The sequence below is a fragment of the Rutidosis leptorrhynchoides genome, chromosome 5, assembly GCF_046630445.1.
Source record: "Rutidosis leptorrhynchoides isolate AG116_Rl617_1_P2 chromosome 5, CSIRO_AGI_Rlap_v1, whole genome shotgun sequence".
Taxonomy (NCBI): Eukaryota; Viridiplantae; Streptophyta; class Magnoliopsida; order Asterales; family Asteraceae; genus Rutidosis; species Rutidosis leptorrhynchoides.
The window spans coordinates 374,352,962-374,372,756 of NC_092337.1; the positions used below are offsets into that span (position 1 = coordinate 374,352,962).

General features: G+C 34.5%; 2 protein-coding genes across 2 annotated transcripts; one reads left to right on the forward strand and one right to left on the reverse strand.

Annotated features, from left to right (window-relative positions):
• The first annotated feature begins 1,768 nt into the window (after positions 1 to 1,768).
• On the forward strand, positions 1,769 to 2,604 carry LOC139849750 (F-box/FBD/LRR-repeat protein At1g13570-like). Its single transcript, XM_071839376.1, has 2 exons — positions 1,769 to 2,395; positions 2,479 to 2,604. The coding sequence occupies exons 1-2, from the start codon at positions 1,769 to 1,771 to the stop codon at positions 2,602 to 2,604; spliced, it is 753 nt and encodes a 250-aa protein (XP_071695477.1).
• A 2,631-nt stretch (positions 2,605 to 5,235) lies between these two features.
• On the reverse strand, positions 5,236 to 15,520 carry LOC139849751 (kinesin-like protein KIN-1). Its single transcript, XM_071839377.1, has 15 exons — positions 15,277 to 15,520; positions 14,621 to 14,664; positions 13,994 to 14,023; positions 13,788 to 13,910; positions 13,598 to 13,623; positions 13,400 to 13,481; positions 12,347 to 12,388; positions 12,224 to 12,257; positions 12,040 to 12,115; positions 11,733 to 11,952; positions 11,022 to 11,113; positions 10,538 to 10,667; positions 10,047 to 10,090; positions 5,917 to 6,073; positions 5,236 to 5,572 (listed from the first exon to the last, which is right to left on the reverse strand). Exons 1-15 carry the CDS (start codon positions 15,518 to 15,520, stop codon positions 5,375 to 5,377), a joined length of 1,542 nt encoding a protein of 513 aa, XP_071695478.1. The 3' UTR covers positions 5,236 to 5,374.
• Positions 15,521 to 19,795: the final 4,275 nt, after the last annotated feature.

Consider the following 19,795-nt stretch of genomic DNA (forward strand, 5'->3'; position numbering starts at 1 on the left):
AAATAATGTTTGTTTAACCTTTCGAGCTATTTTTCGTTGTTCTTCTTTTTCTGATAAATTATTAAGGTTATTTAACAAGTTCTAAACTAACTACTTTATTATAGGCGTCTGAGCTGAATCGTTTGAAGAAACGTTCCGAAGAGTTGTGCTTCATGAGAATACTTGTTAAGTATCAACTGATCAAAAATATATCTTTTATGCTATATATATACCAAGTTACTACGAAAAGGTCACATATTTGAGTTCAAAGTTGACCAAATACTTCTTTAGTCGAGAATGAATACCATCACGAAACTAGCTTTGACGTGTCAACTGCAAAAGTGTCGTAACTATACGACTCATTTGAAGTTCACCACATTGGTATCTATCGGTTACTTTATACTTATATTGTTTCATATTAGTTATTTCAAGTGTATCTCAAACATTTATATCGACGATTCGAATTCGGCTGGTGTGAGGTTATTTGGGGTATTTACATTTGATTGAATATCTGTATCTTGCCATGTGGGCATTGTGGCTCTTTGGACTATATTGTACTGAATATATATTATTGTGGTTGATCAAATATTGAAATCTATTTTATAATGAAAACTTGAGTTTGAATAAAACTTGAGTAGTCTGTTATATAATTCGCTAACATCCCTTGCCCGTTGGTGGGAGAGTTACATGAATATTCAAAATGAAATGAAACTCATCGGAAAAGAAGAAAGTAAGCTTTTGATTAATATCTCATATTGATATTGATAGCACAAGGGAACTTTTAAGAAACACTTACACCGACCTTGATATGCTTTTTCGGTTGATGGGCACGACATTGGAGGTGAGATAGACCAGAGTTAAATTGTCATAACTAACAGGTCTAGCAAAAACTTTGACAACATCAAGGTATTTGACCTCAACACTAGATTTTTGAGGGATGAGTGAGACGTTCGGCCTCTATACTATATTGTGAGGCCATAAGTTGGTGTTTCAATGACCAAGACAATATAAACGTTCAGCTAAAGCTCAAGGTTCATCTAAACACAATTAGTACCCTTCTTTTGCCTGTTTATCTGGGATGTGTTTCAAAATAATGTAATGGGCCTAAAAAATGGGCCTAATTGACCCCCTCAGACCTAACAATATAATCACCCTTTAAATAGAGAAAAATGGGTGAGGATTCCCAATTAACCGCTTGAATCATCTTGGCGCTCAGAGTTGCTGCTGATCATTTTGTAAGATAAACATCGATCGTATTGATTTTATATATGACTTGTTTCAGTATGTTTTTGATTTAGTATACTTTCTATACATTTGTGTATTTAGGGTTTTACTACGTTCATTTTACTATTTTGCTTGCTTGTATGTATACATGTTCACATTCACATATATTAGGGTTGTGCTATATTTATAATTGTCTTCTATAATTATTTCTTGTTTTGATCAATTGTCTCTCATATCTTAATCGTTTTATTCATTTACACTTAATTGTCGATTAAACTTTTTCAATGTTTTGCTTTTCAATAAAAAACTTTTTCAATGTTTTTGTGGTCTAGTTATATTCTTTAAGTTTACAAACGATGAATGAATAAAGGATGTATAGTATATTAGTATGTTAGAAAGATCATTTGATATATAAAATAGGTCAAGGAATTAATGGCTAAAATGATAAAAGCTACTAGTGGAAGAGTGAATACATATACAGTTGAAATTTATCTATGACTTATTTATGAAACTCAGTTTATTTTGAGTTGTTTTTTGCAGCATTATCTAATACTGGTCTCACAAGATGGACCATTATAATATTAATGCTCGACGATTGTCTTTGGATCGAATCAGCAACCTTCCTCTACCCATAATCGAAACCATCTTATCCCTTTTACCAACCAAAGTTGCAGTTAGGACAAGTATCCTCTCGAGGGAATGGAGATACCATTGGACCAAAATTCCCGAACTCTTTTTTGACGAGGATGCGTTTAAAGGATCATCAGATCAGCTATCCATTTTGGAGCAAACCTTTTACTATTCATGTCCATGCAGGAGATGCAATTTTTTCAAAGCTATATACCAAGTTTTGTTATTGCATAAAGGCCCATTACTCGAGTTCTCCCTTATCACAAGTGCGGACATGATCTGTGATGAACTTGACCTAATCATAAGTCATTTGTCAAGGAGGAATACTGTTAAAATATTTAGTCTTGACTTGAATGAGTACAGTAAGTATAGGTTACCGTTATCTTTCTTCTCTTTGAATCAGTTAACGAATCTAGATCTCCATAAAGTTTGTATACATCATCCACCAACGTTTAATGGATTCGGTAGCTTGACAAGCTTATATTTGCACAATATAAAGATCTCTCCAAAAACTCTTGTGCATCTTGTATCCAACTGTCCAGTGCTTAAGAGCCTCACTCTGGTAAGTAAATCACGTGTGATTATAATTCAAGTTATAATTCTATTGAATTTTAATTACTTATTAGATATTGTAAGTTGTTGCAGTTTATTGATGAAGATAATACTCTCGGTAATGGTAATGACGTATCCTCCTCCTTTAGTGACCTAATCAAGTGCTTGCCTGTCATTGAATGTCTGGTTACCTCTCTCTGGGTTTCTCATGTAAGTTAGATAGTTATTCACATGATCATATATATATGGTTGATTTTACTCGAATAATGAAGACTAATTTGCTTATTATTCTTTGTTGTGGCCTATGGTTCATGGTTTAAGTTTTTTAAATTGTACTCGCTTCCACAAGAGCATCCAATCACCTTAGTCCACCTCAAATACTTGCGCATAGATGACATGTGTTTCATTGATGATGGTGGGATGCCTTTGCTTTTCCTTTTGATCCGATGCTCCCCGAATTTGGAGAAGCTCAAGCTAGAGGTAAGTCACTTTAGTCCATCTTCAATCTTATGTTTTCAAATTAATGTCAAAATACGCTAACGATTGAAATACTTACATTTCCGGTAGATTTATGAAGGTCATGCTGCTAATCCTGTAGCTCTTGAGATTTTTAAAGAAGACCCTAAAACACTTGAATACTATTCAAATATTTGGTTGAAGAATCTGAAGGAATTAAAGATTTATGAGTTCTTCGAGTTCGAGCTTCATTTGGAGTTTGTGCAACTAATATTGGCCAAGTCTCCCCTGCTGAAGAAGGTAACCATACGGCTTTCTGATATGGTTACTGATGATAAAGTGTCAAATATATCAAGTCTTCTGTTACACTCTCCACGTGCATCAGGAGCGACAGAAATTATTGTTAAGCATTAGATATATGCAATGGCTTACAATCACCTTAGATTACTTGACTCTCTTGCTAGTAACTGTCAGCTGCTACTTTTTTATTTCTCATTTCTTTGGTGGTTTTTTTTTTTTTTTTTTTCTTTTTTGTCAAATGTCGAATGAAACAGTTCCAATCCTATATACAACTTTAGGTGTTGCTGTTAGTCTATTACTATGGTGTTTTTTTCTTCTTTTCATTTGCTATGGTTTAAGTGTGGTGGTAATTATGTACTATGACAGTGATATTGTTTTTTTGCATTTTAGACGAGGAAAAATTATCATGGGAAGTCTTTTTTGAGGTTTTTGTTAAGTTGGTCATAGTCACGCGGTAGCTAATCCTTTTGTATCTAAAATGAGTGCATCATTGTCATTGATTTTAGTTTTTTGGCACGGAATTACGCACACTCTTATTTTATACTGTGTTTTTAAAGCACCTAGCTTTGTGTATTGTTACACAATCTTTGATCGGGTTTAGGTGTAAAGATTTTAGAAGATTTTAATCTTTATGTCATTGGAACCAAAGATGCTGACACTTTGGTTGACCCATTCACTCCAAAATAGGGATGTCATCGGGTCGGGTTTGGGTAATCACGGACCCGAACCCGATTAAGAAACCTCGCCCCGAAACCCGTCAGGTCTCCATTTACTTACATACTATCGGGTTTCGGTTTCCCCACAGGTAAACGGGTATACCCGATTAGTCATTATGTATCTATTTTTCAATAAGTTACTAAATTAAAATATCGAAAAATAACTTACCAACTTTATGTTTAAAGTATTATAAAATATCACATACAAAAAGTTGATTGAAAAGTTTCTAAAATACTCAAATACAAAAAGTATATAAAATATCACATCTCGAAAACTTGTTGTTTATGATTATATTGAACAAAATTATACTCTTTTTCAAAACAAATAAGAGAAATCTTTCATACATTAACAGTATAATACTAATACTAAAATTTTACATGATAATTATTATTAAAATGCCTCGGGCTGGGTATACGGGTCGGGTTAACGGGTTTGTATCCAAAACCATACCTGAACCCGAACCCGGAATTTTTTTTTGTAACCATCCCCATACCCGGCCCATGACCCGACGGACTCGGGTCAGACCCATTATAACGGGTTATGGGTTTCGGGTTTTTCCATCGGGTACGGGTCATTTTGCCTTCCCTACTCCAAAACATCAAAAGTCCATATAAAACTTTAGGCTGTACCCTGTAAACATCACAATTCTTGCAACTGAAACACCATGTCACCATTAAAATACAAACTTTATTTTTATGATAATCCTATTATTTGACCTATTACGCTCAACGGTTTCTGCATCTGTTTTTTTTTTTTTTTTTTTTTTTTTTTTTAAGGCAACACGAAACAAACTAACAAGAAACTAGACAAGACACGGGACAACACACAAACAAACAAAAACTCAAACACACTAGCACGAGAACACTAAAGGAAAACCCGCACACGCCTAGCCCAACTACCAAGATCCATGCAAAATACCATACACGAATCCCATACACTGACTAGAACCACAAACCTGCTTTATATATTAAGCAGGTTTTATCTTTATTCGAAGTTTAAAGTGACTGTCTTTTGGAATATTATTTAGTTTTGGTGCAACAATGAGATGGAAGCTAAACGTTCATCTAAAGGTAAACGTTTGTCCATAGCTCAATATTCGTGTAAGGATAGAATAAGCAACCTTCCTTCAGCAATAATAGAAACCATCCTATGTGTTGTACCCATTCATGGGTTCACCTTTTACACGGTTTTAGATAAAACCTTGGTTGAAATCGATCACATAATAAGTTATCTGTTGAGTAACAAATAGATGATGTAGAGAATATTGAGATATAATAGGTAATGCAATCACTGCAACTTATGTCATCGAATTTCTATTCACGAACCATTTCAATATTACATGTAGTATGCATATCGATATTTATTAAAAAACGTCATAGTGTGTATGAGGTAAATCTTGAAGAAAATACATGAATCCAGTAGCGTATATATCATGTAGTATCTACTCCGTATTACATAAATGTATAGAGTTGATGAAAAAGTTTCAACGTTTGGTAGACAGACTTTTTACATGTTATTACATGTTAAACCGGATTGACATTATAAACATAAACATGATAGCTGAAACTAAACACATAAAGTAGAATCCCAGGTCCAGATAATCTTGTGATTTTCTCAATTTGGTCTTGAGTCCCCTGACCACACTCTCCATGATCTCATATTCCCCCTTCATTGATTCGTACTGGTTCATTAACATTTCCTTATCTCTTCTTAACTGCCATCATCCCAAAACAAAAATTAAAAATTGCAGTTTGTGTGAATAATCACATCGACTATGATTCTGAAAACTGTCTTCACCTCACTAGAAGAAAGTCTAATGTGTGGCAATCGAGTTCTTCAACTACTTAATTGGTTGAGTTTTATAAATTAGAATCACTTGCAGTTTACTCTCGTTAACAGTTAATTATGTATTTATGTGAGCAATAGCCTACGTGTATTTTTTGTATCTAAATCCGTAAAAGTGATCTAAATTTTGGCCTGTACAAGAAACATGTACTTTCTAACTAGAAAGTATGATAATAACTAAGTTAAGCAACTATACACGACACCAGATGTTACCTCAGCAATAGTCTTTACAAGCTTATCTGTTGCTTCTTTCCATGCGAATATTGTTTCTGAGCCAAGTGTAATTCCATTTACAGAGGAGCTTGAATTTACCTCCTGATCACTTGAACTGGGATGAGTAGTAGTAATAAGTCCTTCCAATACAAACTCCTCACCATCTCACCATCTAACTTCTCTCCAAACTGCACAAATCCATGTATACAACTTGGTATCACTTTGGCATTTAAGATCATATAAAATCATCGATCCCAAATCTAGAGGAAGGTTTGACTCAAGTTATGCTTATCTAAAGGGTCGATTGGGTAGAAAAATAGTTTAGAAGAAAGCATGTCAAACGGGTCTAAAAGCCGCCAAAAGTGTATCAACATTGGATAAAGCTTCGTAGATAATAATCTTATTCATAGATCAAGTTTATTGTTGAACAAATATAATATTTGTAAGCACTTTTGTTACTCCAAAGGTTTTACCATAACACTAGAAATTTGGGTACAACTTGGTAACATATTAGTTTAAAGTAACAATATGATGAATTAATTAATACATATTATTAATAACCCCAAACCTTTTTTAGGATTCTGTCACGTAGCACACCTAATTTCAGCATCACAGCATTCATAGACAAAGACTCCTGCTTCCTGTCAGACAGCTCTTCCTTGCAAACAACGCGCACTGATGCCTTAATATGCTTAGCTCTGACAATTTACAATTGTCGTATATTGTCATAAACACATACAATAAAAAGGTTTATATGGAAACAATCAACAACTTATTATGGAGATATGGTTTCCTTTGAACCAAACTTTGTTTTATCACTCATTCGACCCAGTAAAGATAGAATACAATACATATCAACTCACTGGTAGAAGATGGAAACTCTAAATTTTAAAGATTTCCAGAAGCATCACAGTAACAGAAAATGCTAAGCTCAGTTTAAGGCTACAGACTAGCAATGTACAGTAATTACACTAACTCATCAAGCAATAAGAATGTGCTCAAAAGTGTGCCTTTTCTAGTAGATGTTCACATGAATTGATTATTTTCGTGTACCAAAAATTCTAAAGAAATGAGATTTAGAGAACACTGTTTCTAATGTCACTAACATTGTAGACAGAAACATTAAGGTTCACATTAGGGTGATATACAGACCTAGCTCCAAATCGAAGTGTAGATATGGTCTCTGATGAATTACAAAGACTTGGTGAGCAACAACAAAGTAATGCAGTCTGGGAGCTTCCTCCCTGTATCCAAAAAATGCAGATTTAAGATCATAAGTTTAATGAGATGAAGCTAGAGGTGCCAAAATAGACCCATTTACTTAAGAACGTGTCAATTTGGGTTGGGTATTAATCTTTAACTGGTTAAGTAAACGGTCAGCTTAAAGAGAAACATGACCAGAAACTTAAAAGTCGGCAAATGACTACTTTTAACAAATACAAACTCCTTAATCAAATTATTCAAAGATTTAGGTCAATGTTGTGATATTGTTTCTGATAAAAAATGAACAAACCATTGTTAGCAGGTAACCTGACTTCACTCTACATGGTCCGAACAATACCTAAAACATGACCACTCTAACTTAAATCTTTTTACCAATTACCCAATATGCCCGAACCCCCATATTAACGCCTCTGGATGGAGCTAGAGGTGCAAATTTAGAATGTGTCAATTTGGTTGGTCTTATCTCAGATTGGTTCAGTAAATAGTCAGCTTAAAGGGAAACAGGTCCAACAACTTAGAAGTCACCAAGTGACTACTTTAACTCAAACCTTTTTACCAATTACCCAATATTCCTGAACCCGCTCATATCACCACCTCTAGATGAAGGTAATAGGATAGTACTAACAAGAGCATCCTGAAGGATTCGAGTAAGCTTTGAATCACGATACGGGATGTGATTAGATTTGCCCTGTTGACTAGAAGTCAAAGCATTAATCACATTTCCAAGTGCAGAGAGAGATTTGTTAATGGTTTTGGCTTCTTCAAGAACTCTCCCCTCAGCACCCGTTTTCTCAACCTTCTCAGATCCTGCTAAGTCTACAAGAACAAGCTTACCACTGCTCACCCTGTTCATAACCCCATAGTAAATTAGTAATAGTAATTTCAAACATATGATAGTCTAGTAACTTGTAATTGGTTAAGAGAGATATGAGACCTTTGGTCATTTTTTACTTCTTTCTGAATAGTAAATATGTAGATGCAATGACTTCTACTGCTTGCCATGTTCATTTCTACACGAGGTTAGCAAGTAAATCAAAAAATGAGTATAAAATTCTTGCTTTAGTTATTAAGCATATCAACTTAAAACTAGACAAGTGATAGAAAGAGATGGAGGAATACGAGTCTCTCCAACTGCTCTGTTTGCTATTCCACTCTGTGTTAACCAAAGTGACACAAAATACTAAATATTTAGTTTTCTTATATAGTTTGTAGAGATATTTATAATAAATCTGAACTTACATATAGGAACTGTATAACAAATCTGATCTTACATTTAGGAACTTTGATGCTTCTTCACCATCTGATATCAAGATCTGCGAATAGGCAAGTCAATTAATTTATACAACTTGACAGACTAATTACAAGGGAAACATCTTGACAGACTAATTACAAGAGAAACATCTTGACACACTAATTTATATATCTTGAAAACCTGCTCGATTCTAGTTCTGGTGGGGTGGATATTGAATACAATGATCATTACTTCTACTTTAAGGTTGGCCCTTATAAGTAGAGGGTTTTCTTATAGTTTATAAAGAGTTAGTAGTGAGAAATATGAAAATGCGAACTGCTGATGGAATAGGTCATTTCCTTATGAAAGGGATTTGAACTTACTTCTGTTACTCCACACAGCAATATCCCTTGTCCTTTGTGTTCTTTCACCTGTATGTTATCCTTTGACAGATCAAAAAGGTCCCTGCAGGAAACGTTCCCGGATGCAATTATAAATATACAGCTGATAAGATATATGTTCTTTAATTACTGAACACATGAAAATAATAATTGTGGAATTTATGTGTGTTCTAGTCAAGAAAAACACACAAGAGAGAAATTAGTTGACAGTTGCTAACCTTACTTTCTCCATATAAATCTCAACCTGCACGTGTCACATAAATAGAATCCATGTAAGAACACATACTTAACATCCAATTTGTGAATAGGCCAGTGTCAAGAAACAGATAAGTGCATGGGATAAAAGAATTTGTAACTAAATAATCACATTTCAATCCAAAAGGCTTCAAGAAAAGAGTTATATTGTACCATTGACAGTTTAATTTTGTAAGCAGTTGCTTCACCACCAACTTTTATAGCCTCAAAGAGTTCACTGACCACTCTAGGTAGTAATCCTTTCTTGCAGTTGTCTGTTTCTAGAATGTTACCTCCCTGGTCAAAAAAAGTCAATAATGCACTCCTTTTTAAACAAGCGTTTTTAAAGCATTGCATATTGCATATACTATAACGTGCATCACCTCCATGGTATAAGTCTTCCCTGCTCCCGTCTGTTAATTTATAAACAAGAACTTGTCAGTTTGATATTGCATCTAGAGGAAACAATATGTTATTATTCAGATCATGTAACTTTTTCAGCTAACACAAAAACGTATACGAAGTATTTAGTTAGTGAGAATCAGTGCCAGGACAGATAACACGAATTGATCTATATAACCAAATCGCATAACTAACTTATCATAAATTTAAAATCGTGAACAGAAGTAGTTATTTCAACTTCTCATCATCTAATCTTATCCTACTTCCTACATAGATTATCGGTTGTTGTTATGAAAACTGCATCTTTTGTATCTAAATCCGTAAAAGTGATGTAATTTTTGACTTGTACATGAAACATGTACTTTTTAACTAAAAAAGTAGGATAAAAACTTAGTATTTAAGAAACTATACATGTTAAGAAAGTAGAACTATACTTTGTTGTTGTTGTTGTTAAGAAACTATACATGACAGCAGATGTTACCTCAACAATAGTCTTTACAAGCTTATCAGTTGCCTCCTCCCATGCAGATATGGTTTCTGAGGTAAGTGTAATTCCGTTTACAGAGGAGCTTGAATTGAGATCCTGATCAGTTGAAGTGGGATGAGTAGTAGTAATAAGTCCTTCCAATACAAACTCTTCCCCAATCATACTCACTGTCTCAGCATCTAACTTGTCTCCAAACTGCACAAATCCATGTCTACAACTTGGTATCACTTTAGCTGTAATAAAGATAATATATAATCATTGATCCCAAACCTAGAGGAAGTTATCACATTTCAGATGTTAACAGTAAAGACTATGATCATCAAGACATGAACCCTCATCAGCTGATATACTCAAGTTATGATTATCAAAAGGGTCGAATTGGTAGAAGAATAGTCTATAAGAAAACATGTCAAACGGGTCTAAAAGCTGCCAAAAGTGTATTAATATTGGATAAAGCTTCTTAGATAATCTTATTCATAGATCAAGTTTATTGTTGAATAAATATAATATTTGTAATCATTTTTGTTGCTCTTAAGTATTTACCATAACACTGAAATTTTGGGTACAACTTCGTAACACTTTAATTTAAAGTAACAATATGATATGATGACTTAACAGTACATATTATTATTAACCCCGAACCTTTTTTAGGATTCTGTCACGTAGCACACCTAATTTCAGCTTCACATCATTCATAGACAAAGACTCCTGCCTCCTGTCAGACAGCTCTTCCTTGCAAACGACGCGCACTGATGCCTTTATATGCTTAGCTCTGCCATTTTACATTTACAATTCTCATAAACGCATACCATAAAAAAGGACTAGATGGAAACAATTAAAAAACTTTCCTTTGAACAAAACAAAATTCATATCAAATCACTGGTAGAAGAATATGCAACTCCAAACTTTATACATTTTCAGAAGCGTCAGAGTTACAGACAAGGCTAAGCTCAGTTTTAGGCTACAGACTAGCAATGTCCAGTAATTACATGAACGCATCAAACCATAAGAATATGCAAAAAAGTGTGCCTTTTCTAAAGAGACAAGATTTAGAGAACACCATTTCGAATGTCACCAACATTGGAGACAGAAACATTAAGGACAGATATTTAGGTAATAAACAGACCTTGCTCCAAATCGGAGAGTAGATATAGTCTCTGATGAATTACAAAGACTTGGTGAGCAACAGCAAAGTAATGCTGTCTGGGAGCTTCCTCCCTGCATCCAAAGAATGCAGATTTAAGATCATAAGTTTAATGAGATGAAGCTAGAGAATAGACCTATTTACTTAAGAACGTGTCAATTTGGGTTGAGTATCAATCTCAAACTGGTTAAGTAAATGGTCAGCTTAATGAGAAACATGTCCAGAAACTTAACAGTCAGCAAATGACTACTTTTAGCAAATACAAGCTCCTACATCAAATTATTGAGATTTAAGTCATTTTTGTGCTATTATTTCTGATTAAAAAAAATTAACAAACCATTGTCAGCAGGTAACCTGACTTTACTCTACATGGTTCGAACAAAATACTTAAAACATCACCACTTGTAACTCAAATCTTTTTACCAATTACCCAATATGCCTGAACCCCCTATATTAACGGCTCTGGATGGAACTAGAGGTGCCAATTTAGATCCAATTATTTAAGAATGTGTCAATTTTGTTGGTTTTAATCTCAAATTGGTTAAGTAAATAGTCAGCTTAAAGGGGAACAGGTCCAACAACTTAAAAGTCACCAAATGACTACTTTAACTAAAACCTTTTTACCAATTACCCAATATGCCTGAACCCGCTCATATCACCACCTCTAGATGAAGGTAATAGGATAGTACTAACAAGAGCATCCTGAAGGATTCGAGTAAGCTTTGAATCACGATACGGGATGTGATTAGATTTTCCCTGTTGACTTGAAGTCAAAGCATTGATGACATTTCCAAGTGCAGAAAGAGATTTGTTTATGGTTTTGGCTTCTTCAAGAACTCTCCCCTCTGCACCTGTTTTCTCAACCTTCTCAGATCCTGCTAAGTCTACAAGAACAAGCTTGCCACTGCTCACCCTGTTTATAACCCCATAGTAATAGTAATTTTAGACATATGATAGAGCACAAGTAACTTGTAATTGGTTATTAAGAGAAATATGAGACCTTTGGTCATTTTTAACTTCTTTCTGAATGGTAAATATGTAGATGCAATGACTTCTACTGCTTTCCATGTTCATTTCTACACGAGTTAGCAAGTAAATCAAAAAATGAGTATAAAATTCTTGTTTAAGTTACTAAGCATATTAAATTAAAACTGGACAAGTGATAGAAAGAGATGGAGGAATACGAGTCTCTCCAACTGCTCTGTTAGCTATTCCCCTCTGCATTTACCAAAGAGACATAAGATACTAAATATTCAGTTATTTATAGTGAGTATAGATAGAGATAAGTATAATAAATCTGATCTTACATGTAAGAACTTTGATGCTTCTTCACCATCTGATATCAAGATCTGTTAAGAGGCAAACCAGTTAATTTATACATCTTGACAGACTAATTACAAGGGAAACTTCTATTGGATGTAGTTCGAGGTAACAAATCCATAACTTAAGTTATAGTCATAGTGAATGTCATTGGGATTTTCCCTTGAAAACCTGCTTGATTCTAGTTCTGGTGGAGTGCATATTGAATACAATGATCTTTTATTCTACTTTAAGGTTGGCCCTTATGAGTTGAAGGTTTTCTTATAGCTAATAAAAATTTAGTAGTGAGAAATATGAGAATGCAAATGCTGATGGAATAGGTCATTTCTATACCTGGCAATTGTGACCCATACACTCAAATTCGGGTCAAATGGGTCAAGCTTTCATGTCAATTGGGTCTTGAGAAAAATTAAGCCTAACAATGTAAATCAAAACTTAAAAAAAGATCCAAATGGGTTTCTCTCCAAACTATTGAAGCCTGTACAAAAAATGAAGGAACGGGTCAAATGGGTATCAATACTCAAAGATCAAGAAATAGAAGTGGGTCTAATGGGTTTTGTGAATGGGCCAAATGGGTCGAGCACAAAAAGTTTCATCCGTCAAAAATTTATGAAAGCATTCATGATTATATCATTTATTATGTATATTAATAGTTCTTATGTGTATATAATGAATAATAATAACTAAAATAATGTAATAAATGTAAAAAAAAAAAAAAAAAAAAAGCGATGTAACCCATTTGACCCAACTGACATGTGACCCATTTCGACCCGTTACCCAAACCGACCCAACCTGACCCATTTTGACCCGTTTCACCTATGACCCATTTCAACCCAAACCATTTTGACCGGTTACCCAAACCGACCAACTTGACCCGTTTGCCAGGCATAGTCATTTCCATCTCTATTGAGGTATGTTCAAAGTGGAAAATAACTTGAGATACAATACATTGAGGTATGTTAAATCACATAAGTTTGTTGAGAAAGCGTATACTTCTTAGCAGACTACAAGGAATCCATATGAAAGATATTTAAACTTACTTCTGTTACTCCACACAGCAATATCCCTTGTCCTTTGTGCTCTTTCACCTGTATGTTGTCCTTTGACAGATCAAAAAGGTCCCTGCAGGAAACGTTCCCAGATGCGATTATAAAATACTGCTGATAAGATATATGTTCTGTATGTGTGTTCTAGTCAAGAAAAACACACAAGAGAGAAATTAGTTGACAGTTGCTAACCTTACTTTCTCCATATAAATCTCAACCTGCACGTGTCACATAAATAGAATCAATGTAAGAACACATTCTTAACTTCCAATTTGTGAATAGGCCAGTGTCGAGAAACAGATAAGTCCATGGAATATAAGAACTTGTAACTAAATAATCACATTTCAATCCAAAAGGCTTCAAGAAAAGAGTTATATTGTACCATTGACAGTTTAATTTTGTAAGCAGTTGCTTCACCACCAACTTGTATAGCCTCAAAGAGTTCAGTGACCACTCTAGGTAGTAATCCTTTCTTGCGGTTGTCTGTTTCCAGAATGTTACCTCCCTGGTCAAAAAAAGTCAACGATGCACTTCTTTTTAAACAATCGTTTTTAAAGCATTTCATATATATACTATAACGTGCATTACCTCCATGGTATAAGTCTTCCCTGCTCCTGTCTGTTAATTTATAAATAAGAACTGTCAGTTTGATACTGCATCTAGAGAAATTTCCTTCAAAACTATTTAAACTGTAGGAAACAATATGTTTTTGTTCAGCTCATGTAACTATTTTGACTAACACAAAAACATATACGAAGTATTTAGCCAGTGAAAATCAATGCCAGGACAGATAACATGAACTAACCGAATCTATGTAACCTAATTACATAGCTAACTTATTATAGATTTAGAATCGTGAACAGAAGTATGTATGTCGGCTTCTCATCATCTACTCTTATCCTGCTTCCTACATAGATTATTTAGCCATTCTAATTAAAGAATTTCCTAATTCTTCTTTGTTTCAGTGAGTTCTTTAAAGAGATGATTAGATGTTAATAACTTTTTGTGACAAGAAATATTACAACATTTAACATTGACATAAACTTGTTATCTGCATCTTAATACAACATTCAAAATTCCAAAAACAGATCAGAATACAGAATTATCACAATTTCAAATTTCTACTTAAAGAAGATATTTCACAATTCTATCTGCATCTTCATCTTAATACATGGAGTAATTTATAAGTACTACAATAACTGATGCTATACGTACCTGTCCATATGTGATGATTGTACCATTAATTGCATTCAGAGCATCTGTTAAAGAGAGAGAGATATTTAGACCGAGAATTGAGATGAAGACATTACTCATCTAGTCTCTAATAATAAGTTACATTCAATAACATATTCAATCTATACTTGCGTATAAAGAAAAACCTAAAACTAAAAATAATAGGTAATCTAGGAAGCAACATGAAGATTTAGCTCCAATTTAATTTCAAGTACGACAGTTACAGTAATTTAATAGAGAATTTACAAATTATTCACTAAACTAGCCAAAATAGACCACTAAAACACGAATAAAAGCATAGGACACCTCTAACAAAACCTCTAATCAGGTTAGGACTGATCTAGGAAGTAGCGTTGAGATTTAGCTTCGAATTAACCTCAATTACTAGGTACACAGTAATTTAAAGAAGATTTCACTAAAATTTATCTACACTTGAACATAATAGAGCTGTAGAACACACAGATTATAGATTTAACAAAACCTAAAATCAGAATACGAGCGATCTAAGAGTAACATGAAGATTTCGCACCAAATTAAACCAAATCACGAATTCACGATGTTTACTTGCAGAGGAAGACATAAGCTGAATTAAATTACACAAGATAGAGCGCTAAAACACAGAGATCAGTACACGATACCTCTAACAATTGGAGCAGCCAAAAAGTCGTAGACGTCAGCTTGTGCGGAATCTTCATAGAACACTTTATCGAAATTAAACAAATAGTGTTCATCTTTTTCATCCTGTAATATACAAAAATTAAAATGAACTGTTGTGACAGTAAATACAGACGGAATTAAGTTGCGAATGACTACAGGAGTGTGATCGTTCGTTAACAGATAACCTTGAGAGTAAAACTCTGAGAATCCGAGCGTGTAATGCATATAGATTCACCGTTTTCTTTTGAATTTAGAGGCCTGAATCTCGCGCACACACAAATGTTTGCCATTATTGGAATTTAATTTTGATTGGAGTGTATCTTACTGTTTAAATCGAATTCCGTACTGCCTTTATAGTTCCCGCCTTAAGTTATCATTTTCCGGAATTGAGGGTGGTTGGGTCGGGGTTAGTCTGATCCGCAACCCGAAAGTTTTTTCAGTAATTAAAGGTTAAATGTTACTCCGTAATTGTTATGGGACAATACCTACGGTTTGTAAAAGTGGTGGTAGTGATAATTGTGTTAATTTTAATTGTATATAAAAGAATGACGATGTCGTTTCTAATGGTGTCCCGCAGCCAAATGATGATAACATAACGTTTGCGAAAGCTTGGCGCAATTGAAGGAGAAGAATAAAAAGTAATAAGGATTGTTGGCTAAACGTAAGTTATAATCGAACGAAGATAAGCCTTTAACGGTGTTGATTGGCCGTAATTGAAGAATATATTGGGATTGCGAGGTCCCTTCGTATGATGGTTTTTGTAAATCGTGGTACATCTTGAATAGAGATGTTTCAAGAAGTTTACATGGTGAAGCTAATCCGAAGTCTGGAATGGGGACGCAATTTGAAACTTGTTTTTGGGTAAGTAAATTACTAAACTAGCAACCCCTACAGCTTTCAAAGGGAGTTTACTAATTAAGAGTAGACTTCCTAGTCCATTCATTTAAAGTGACTAGTACGAGGCTAAGCCTGAGGCTTTTAATGATTCAACTAAGATAACCATGCGTGGTCAATTAGTAGCCATTCGGTGGTGAATCACATATGTGAGAGAGAAGTGGGATCGCTTCGAATGGTATTGTTGGGGCACAATACTTGATAAGCTCTCGCAGAACCAGGCAAGTGTTTCAGGACCATAATGAACACGACTATGAGGACTTGATTTTGTCAAGGAGAGTCTTGTGTGAAGCGTATTGTCGCCTACACAAACGGCAGACGAGTTCAATGACATCCCTTCTACTCATAGCTAGTAGACTAAGTGCGTTTCATAAGCGAAGGTTCAAAGGGTAACACCTACCTACCGTATGCAAGATTCAACTGCTGAAACTTCATCGGAACATTGTTGTTTCTGAGATCGATCTCCATTCATGTGGGGGATTGTTGGAAATATGTTGAAAAAAGTGTGTTTCACCATTCTTGGACAACGATTAATATATGATCAAGTGACATATATTAATAACTAGTTAGCATGTTTTATAATCTTTGACGAGGGCTTTAAAATGAGCTAAGATGTGTCCAAAATTAAATAATGGTGAATGAGATATTCGATCTCAAAGTTGGTTGTTTGGTACATAATTTGTAAGTGAAACAACTTGTCCCACATAGGAGTGGGAACAAAGTTGAAAGGTAGTTATAAGAGATTAACTACAGGACATGTTAAGTTGTTATAATGCTAAGTGGATGGATGTGGTTATGATTGAGTGGGCAATTTTTGTTACATATTTTTAACTATAATTGCATCATTAAAATAGCCACATCAGTTACAAGTCTTTTGACTTCTACTATAATGATCAAGTTATGGTATTAAATGTTGAAATGATTTTAATATCTATTGATATAACTGCAACGATTGAGTTGATCATTTTTATGGCCATTATGATGATTATAGGAGTTACAACTTAGTGCTATATATTGATGATTTGTTCCTGGCAAATACACACAACCCAAAAGCAATACATAACAAACAACAAATACGTGCACTAGAAACACACTAGGTTACAACGTTTTTCTCGATTCAACACGGTCTTCCTTTTCGACGATTTTTCAGGCAAGTTCAAGTCCGGCAGTACGCTGCTTAGGACCGGTGTACCCTGGGAACTGAGTACGTATACAACAGACTAAATGCTATATAATCCTAATTAGTTGACGTTTTAATCTGCTCTATAACCGGTGTTATTTGCCTATATGGTATGTTATTGAGTTCCGTATGCTATTGATATATATGGAATAAATTGCATATTTAATTTGATGTCTATATGATTTGAATGGTCATCTTATCTTTTCGGTCCATAATATTGGTTTTAATATTGCACGGTTACTATTTTTTAATTTAATTCATATGGTCATATTCTACCCTGCTCTTATAGTCAAACCTTTTGATTTTATACTAAATCAAATTTATTAGATTTGTTAAGAACTCTTTAGTAATATATGATTATAATTTGGATTTAAGATGCGATCACATGAGATGTATCTATTGATTTAATTGCTACAATTATATTGTTGTTGAATCTATTGTTGAAAGTTTGGTGACGGATTATAATTGTTCGTCGAGAGTGCAATAGAATTTGTAAGGTTCTCTTTCTCTTTTGCTCATTGGGATATTAACAGATGTGAATTTAATTGTTTTATATTATTATGAACTGAGTTGTATAACATAAATTTGGGACGTTTGGGTTGAATATATTATGACTACAACGTTTGGTTTTAATTAAGTGATTATATCGTTTGTTACTACAACTTGTTTGTTTGTTTATAATGTTATGTCGAACATCGTGATTATAGTTTGTTTATGTAGCTACGTAAACTGAAAAGAAATAAACAAATTGAGATGTTAATGACTAAGTGATTTTAGCCAAACTTTGCATTTGCGAATACATGGAAGTTTGAATATTAATTCTGGTTTTATAGTAGCCATTATCAGTATTTTACTCGGTTGTGTTATTAATTTTCTTTTCGACGATTTTTCAGATTTCGGAATGGAATCTCAACCCATGAGCACTCAACCAATTCCTACTTTGGGTGTTACTGTTATGTCTGCAACGATGACATCTGCTACTGTTGTTACCCCTGTGGTGGTTGCACCGCTTCCGAACACGGTTGCAACTCATGCTGAAAAACCCGAGAAGTTCACGGGTTTGAACTTCAAGCGCTGGCAACAAAAGATGTTGTTTTACTTGACAACGCTGAACCTTGCGAGGTTCTTGACTGAAACCGCTCCCCGAGTTGAAGGGGAAGAAAATGCTCAAACTGTGAGCGCGGTTCAGGCTTGGAATCATTCTGATTTCTTGTGCCGCAACTATGTTTTGAATGGCATGGTTGATTCGCTCTATAATGTGAACTGCAAAACAAAGACTGCCAAAGAATTATAGGAGTCTTTAGAACGTAAGTACAAGACTGAGTATGCGGGTACCAAGAAATGGGTGGTGGCTAAATTCTTGGAGTTCATGATGATTGACTCAATGACTGTGATGAGTCAAGTCCAAGAACTGCAAGTCATTATTCACGATATACATGCCGAAGGTATGGTGATTAGTGAAGGATTCCAAGTTGCTGCGATAATCGAGAAATTACCACCAAGTTGGATGGATTTAAAGAATTATCTTAAGCATAAGCGAAAGGAAATGACCGTTAAGGACCTTGTGGTCCGTCTTCGAATTGAGGAAGACAACTGTAACAACCCGAACCAAACCCGTGTAAAATATTACAAAACAAAAAAAAAATTGCCTGACCAGCATATGGCGCGGCGCGCCAGGTAGTTGCGCGGCGCGCCAAACCACCTGGACAGCCTGCTGTCCCCGAGAGTCAAATACACGAAAATGTTTGGCCGTTTCCCGACATAATTAGACAAAACGCTTTTCACAACATATTTATAAATGTAAAACTAACATGTTCCATTAATAAAATGAGTTTTACGAAGCGGGGCCCACACGACCCAAATTACAAGTTTAATACAAAATATGAGTTTCGACCACCAAAAGTTTAAGTACCAAACTACACTACGAGCATGGCGTTTGGGATTAAACTACCCAAGTCTCGGTCAAACTCCAAAAGTCAACACCTCCAAAAGCGTCCCCTAACACAATGGGATCTTTAATCCAAGATAATGCCCTTACCCTTGTCCACAACCGAACCTATAAAAAGGTAAACAACGAGAGGGTAAGCAAAGCTTAGTGAATGCAATAATTATACATACATATATATAACCCGCCTATTTTCAATCACAACCACCAAATACCTCGTACGATCTTGTAACTCAAATAGCATGTCAATCATACCCGTAATACCAACAAGTCGTACATTATCACAGAACCGCATTAGCATATACTCAATACAATGTATATATATATATATATATATATATATATATATATATATATATATATATATATATATATATATATATATATATATATAAACAATATGCTAAATAATCGACAATCTCAATATGGTTAACCATAAACGCTATGGTACTACCGGCTCGTGGTTCACACCATACGCAAT

Bases quoted from the DNA above. Each gene is read 5' to 3' on its own strand.
- LOC139849751 (XM_071839377.1), bottom strand. From the start codon at position 15,520: ATGCATTACACGCTCGGATTCTCAGAGTTTTACTCTCAAGGTTATCTG. The intron at 13,911-13,993 runs GTAATGCACGTT...TTTTTTGACCAG, and splicing joins GGAAGACTTATACCATGGAG to GGAGGTAACATTCTGGAAAC. The intron at 12,116-12,223 runs GTATTCCTCCAT...TAACTCGTGTAG, and splicing joins CAGAGCAGTTGGAGAGACTC to AAATGAACATGGAAAGCAGT.
- LOC139849750 (XM_071839376.1), top strand. From the start codon at position 1,769: ATGGACCATTATAATATTAATGCTCGACGATTGTCTTTGGATCGAATC. The intron at 2,396-2,478 runs GTAAGTAAATCA...AAGTTGTTGCAG, and splicing joins TGCTTAAGAGCCTCACTCTG to TTTATTGATGAAGATAATAC.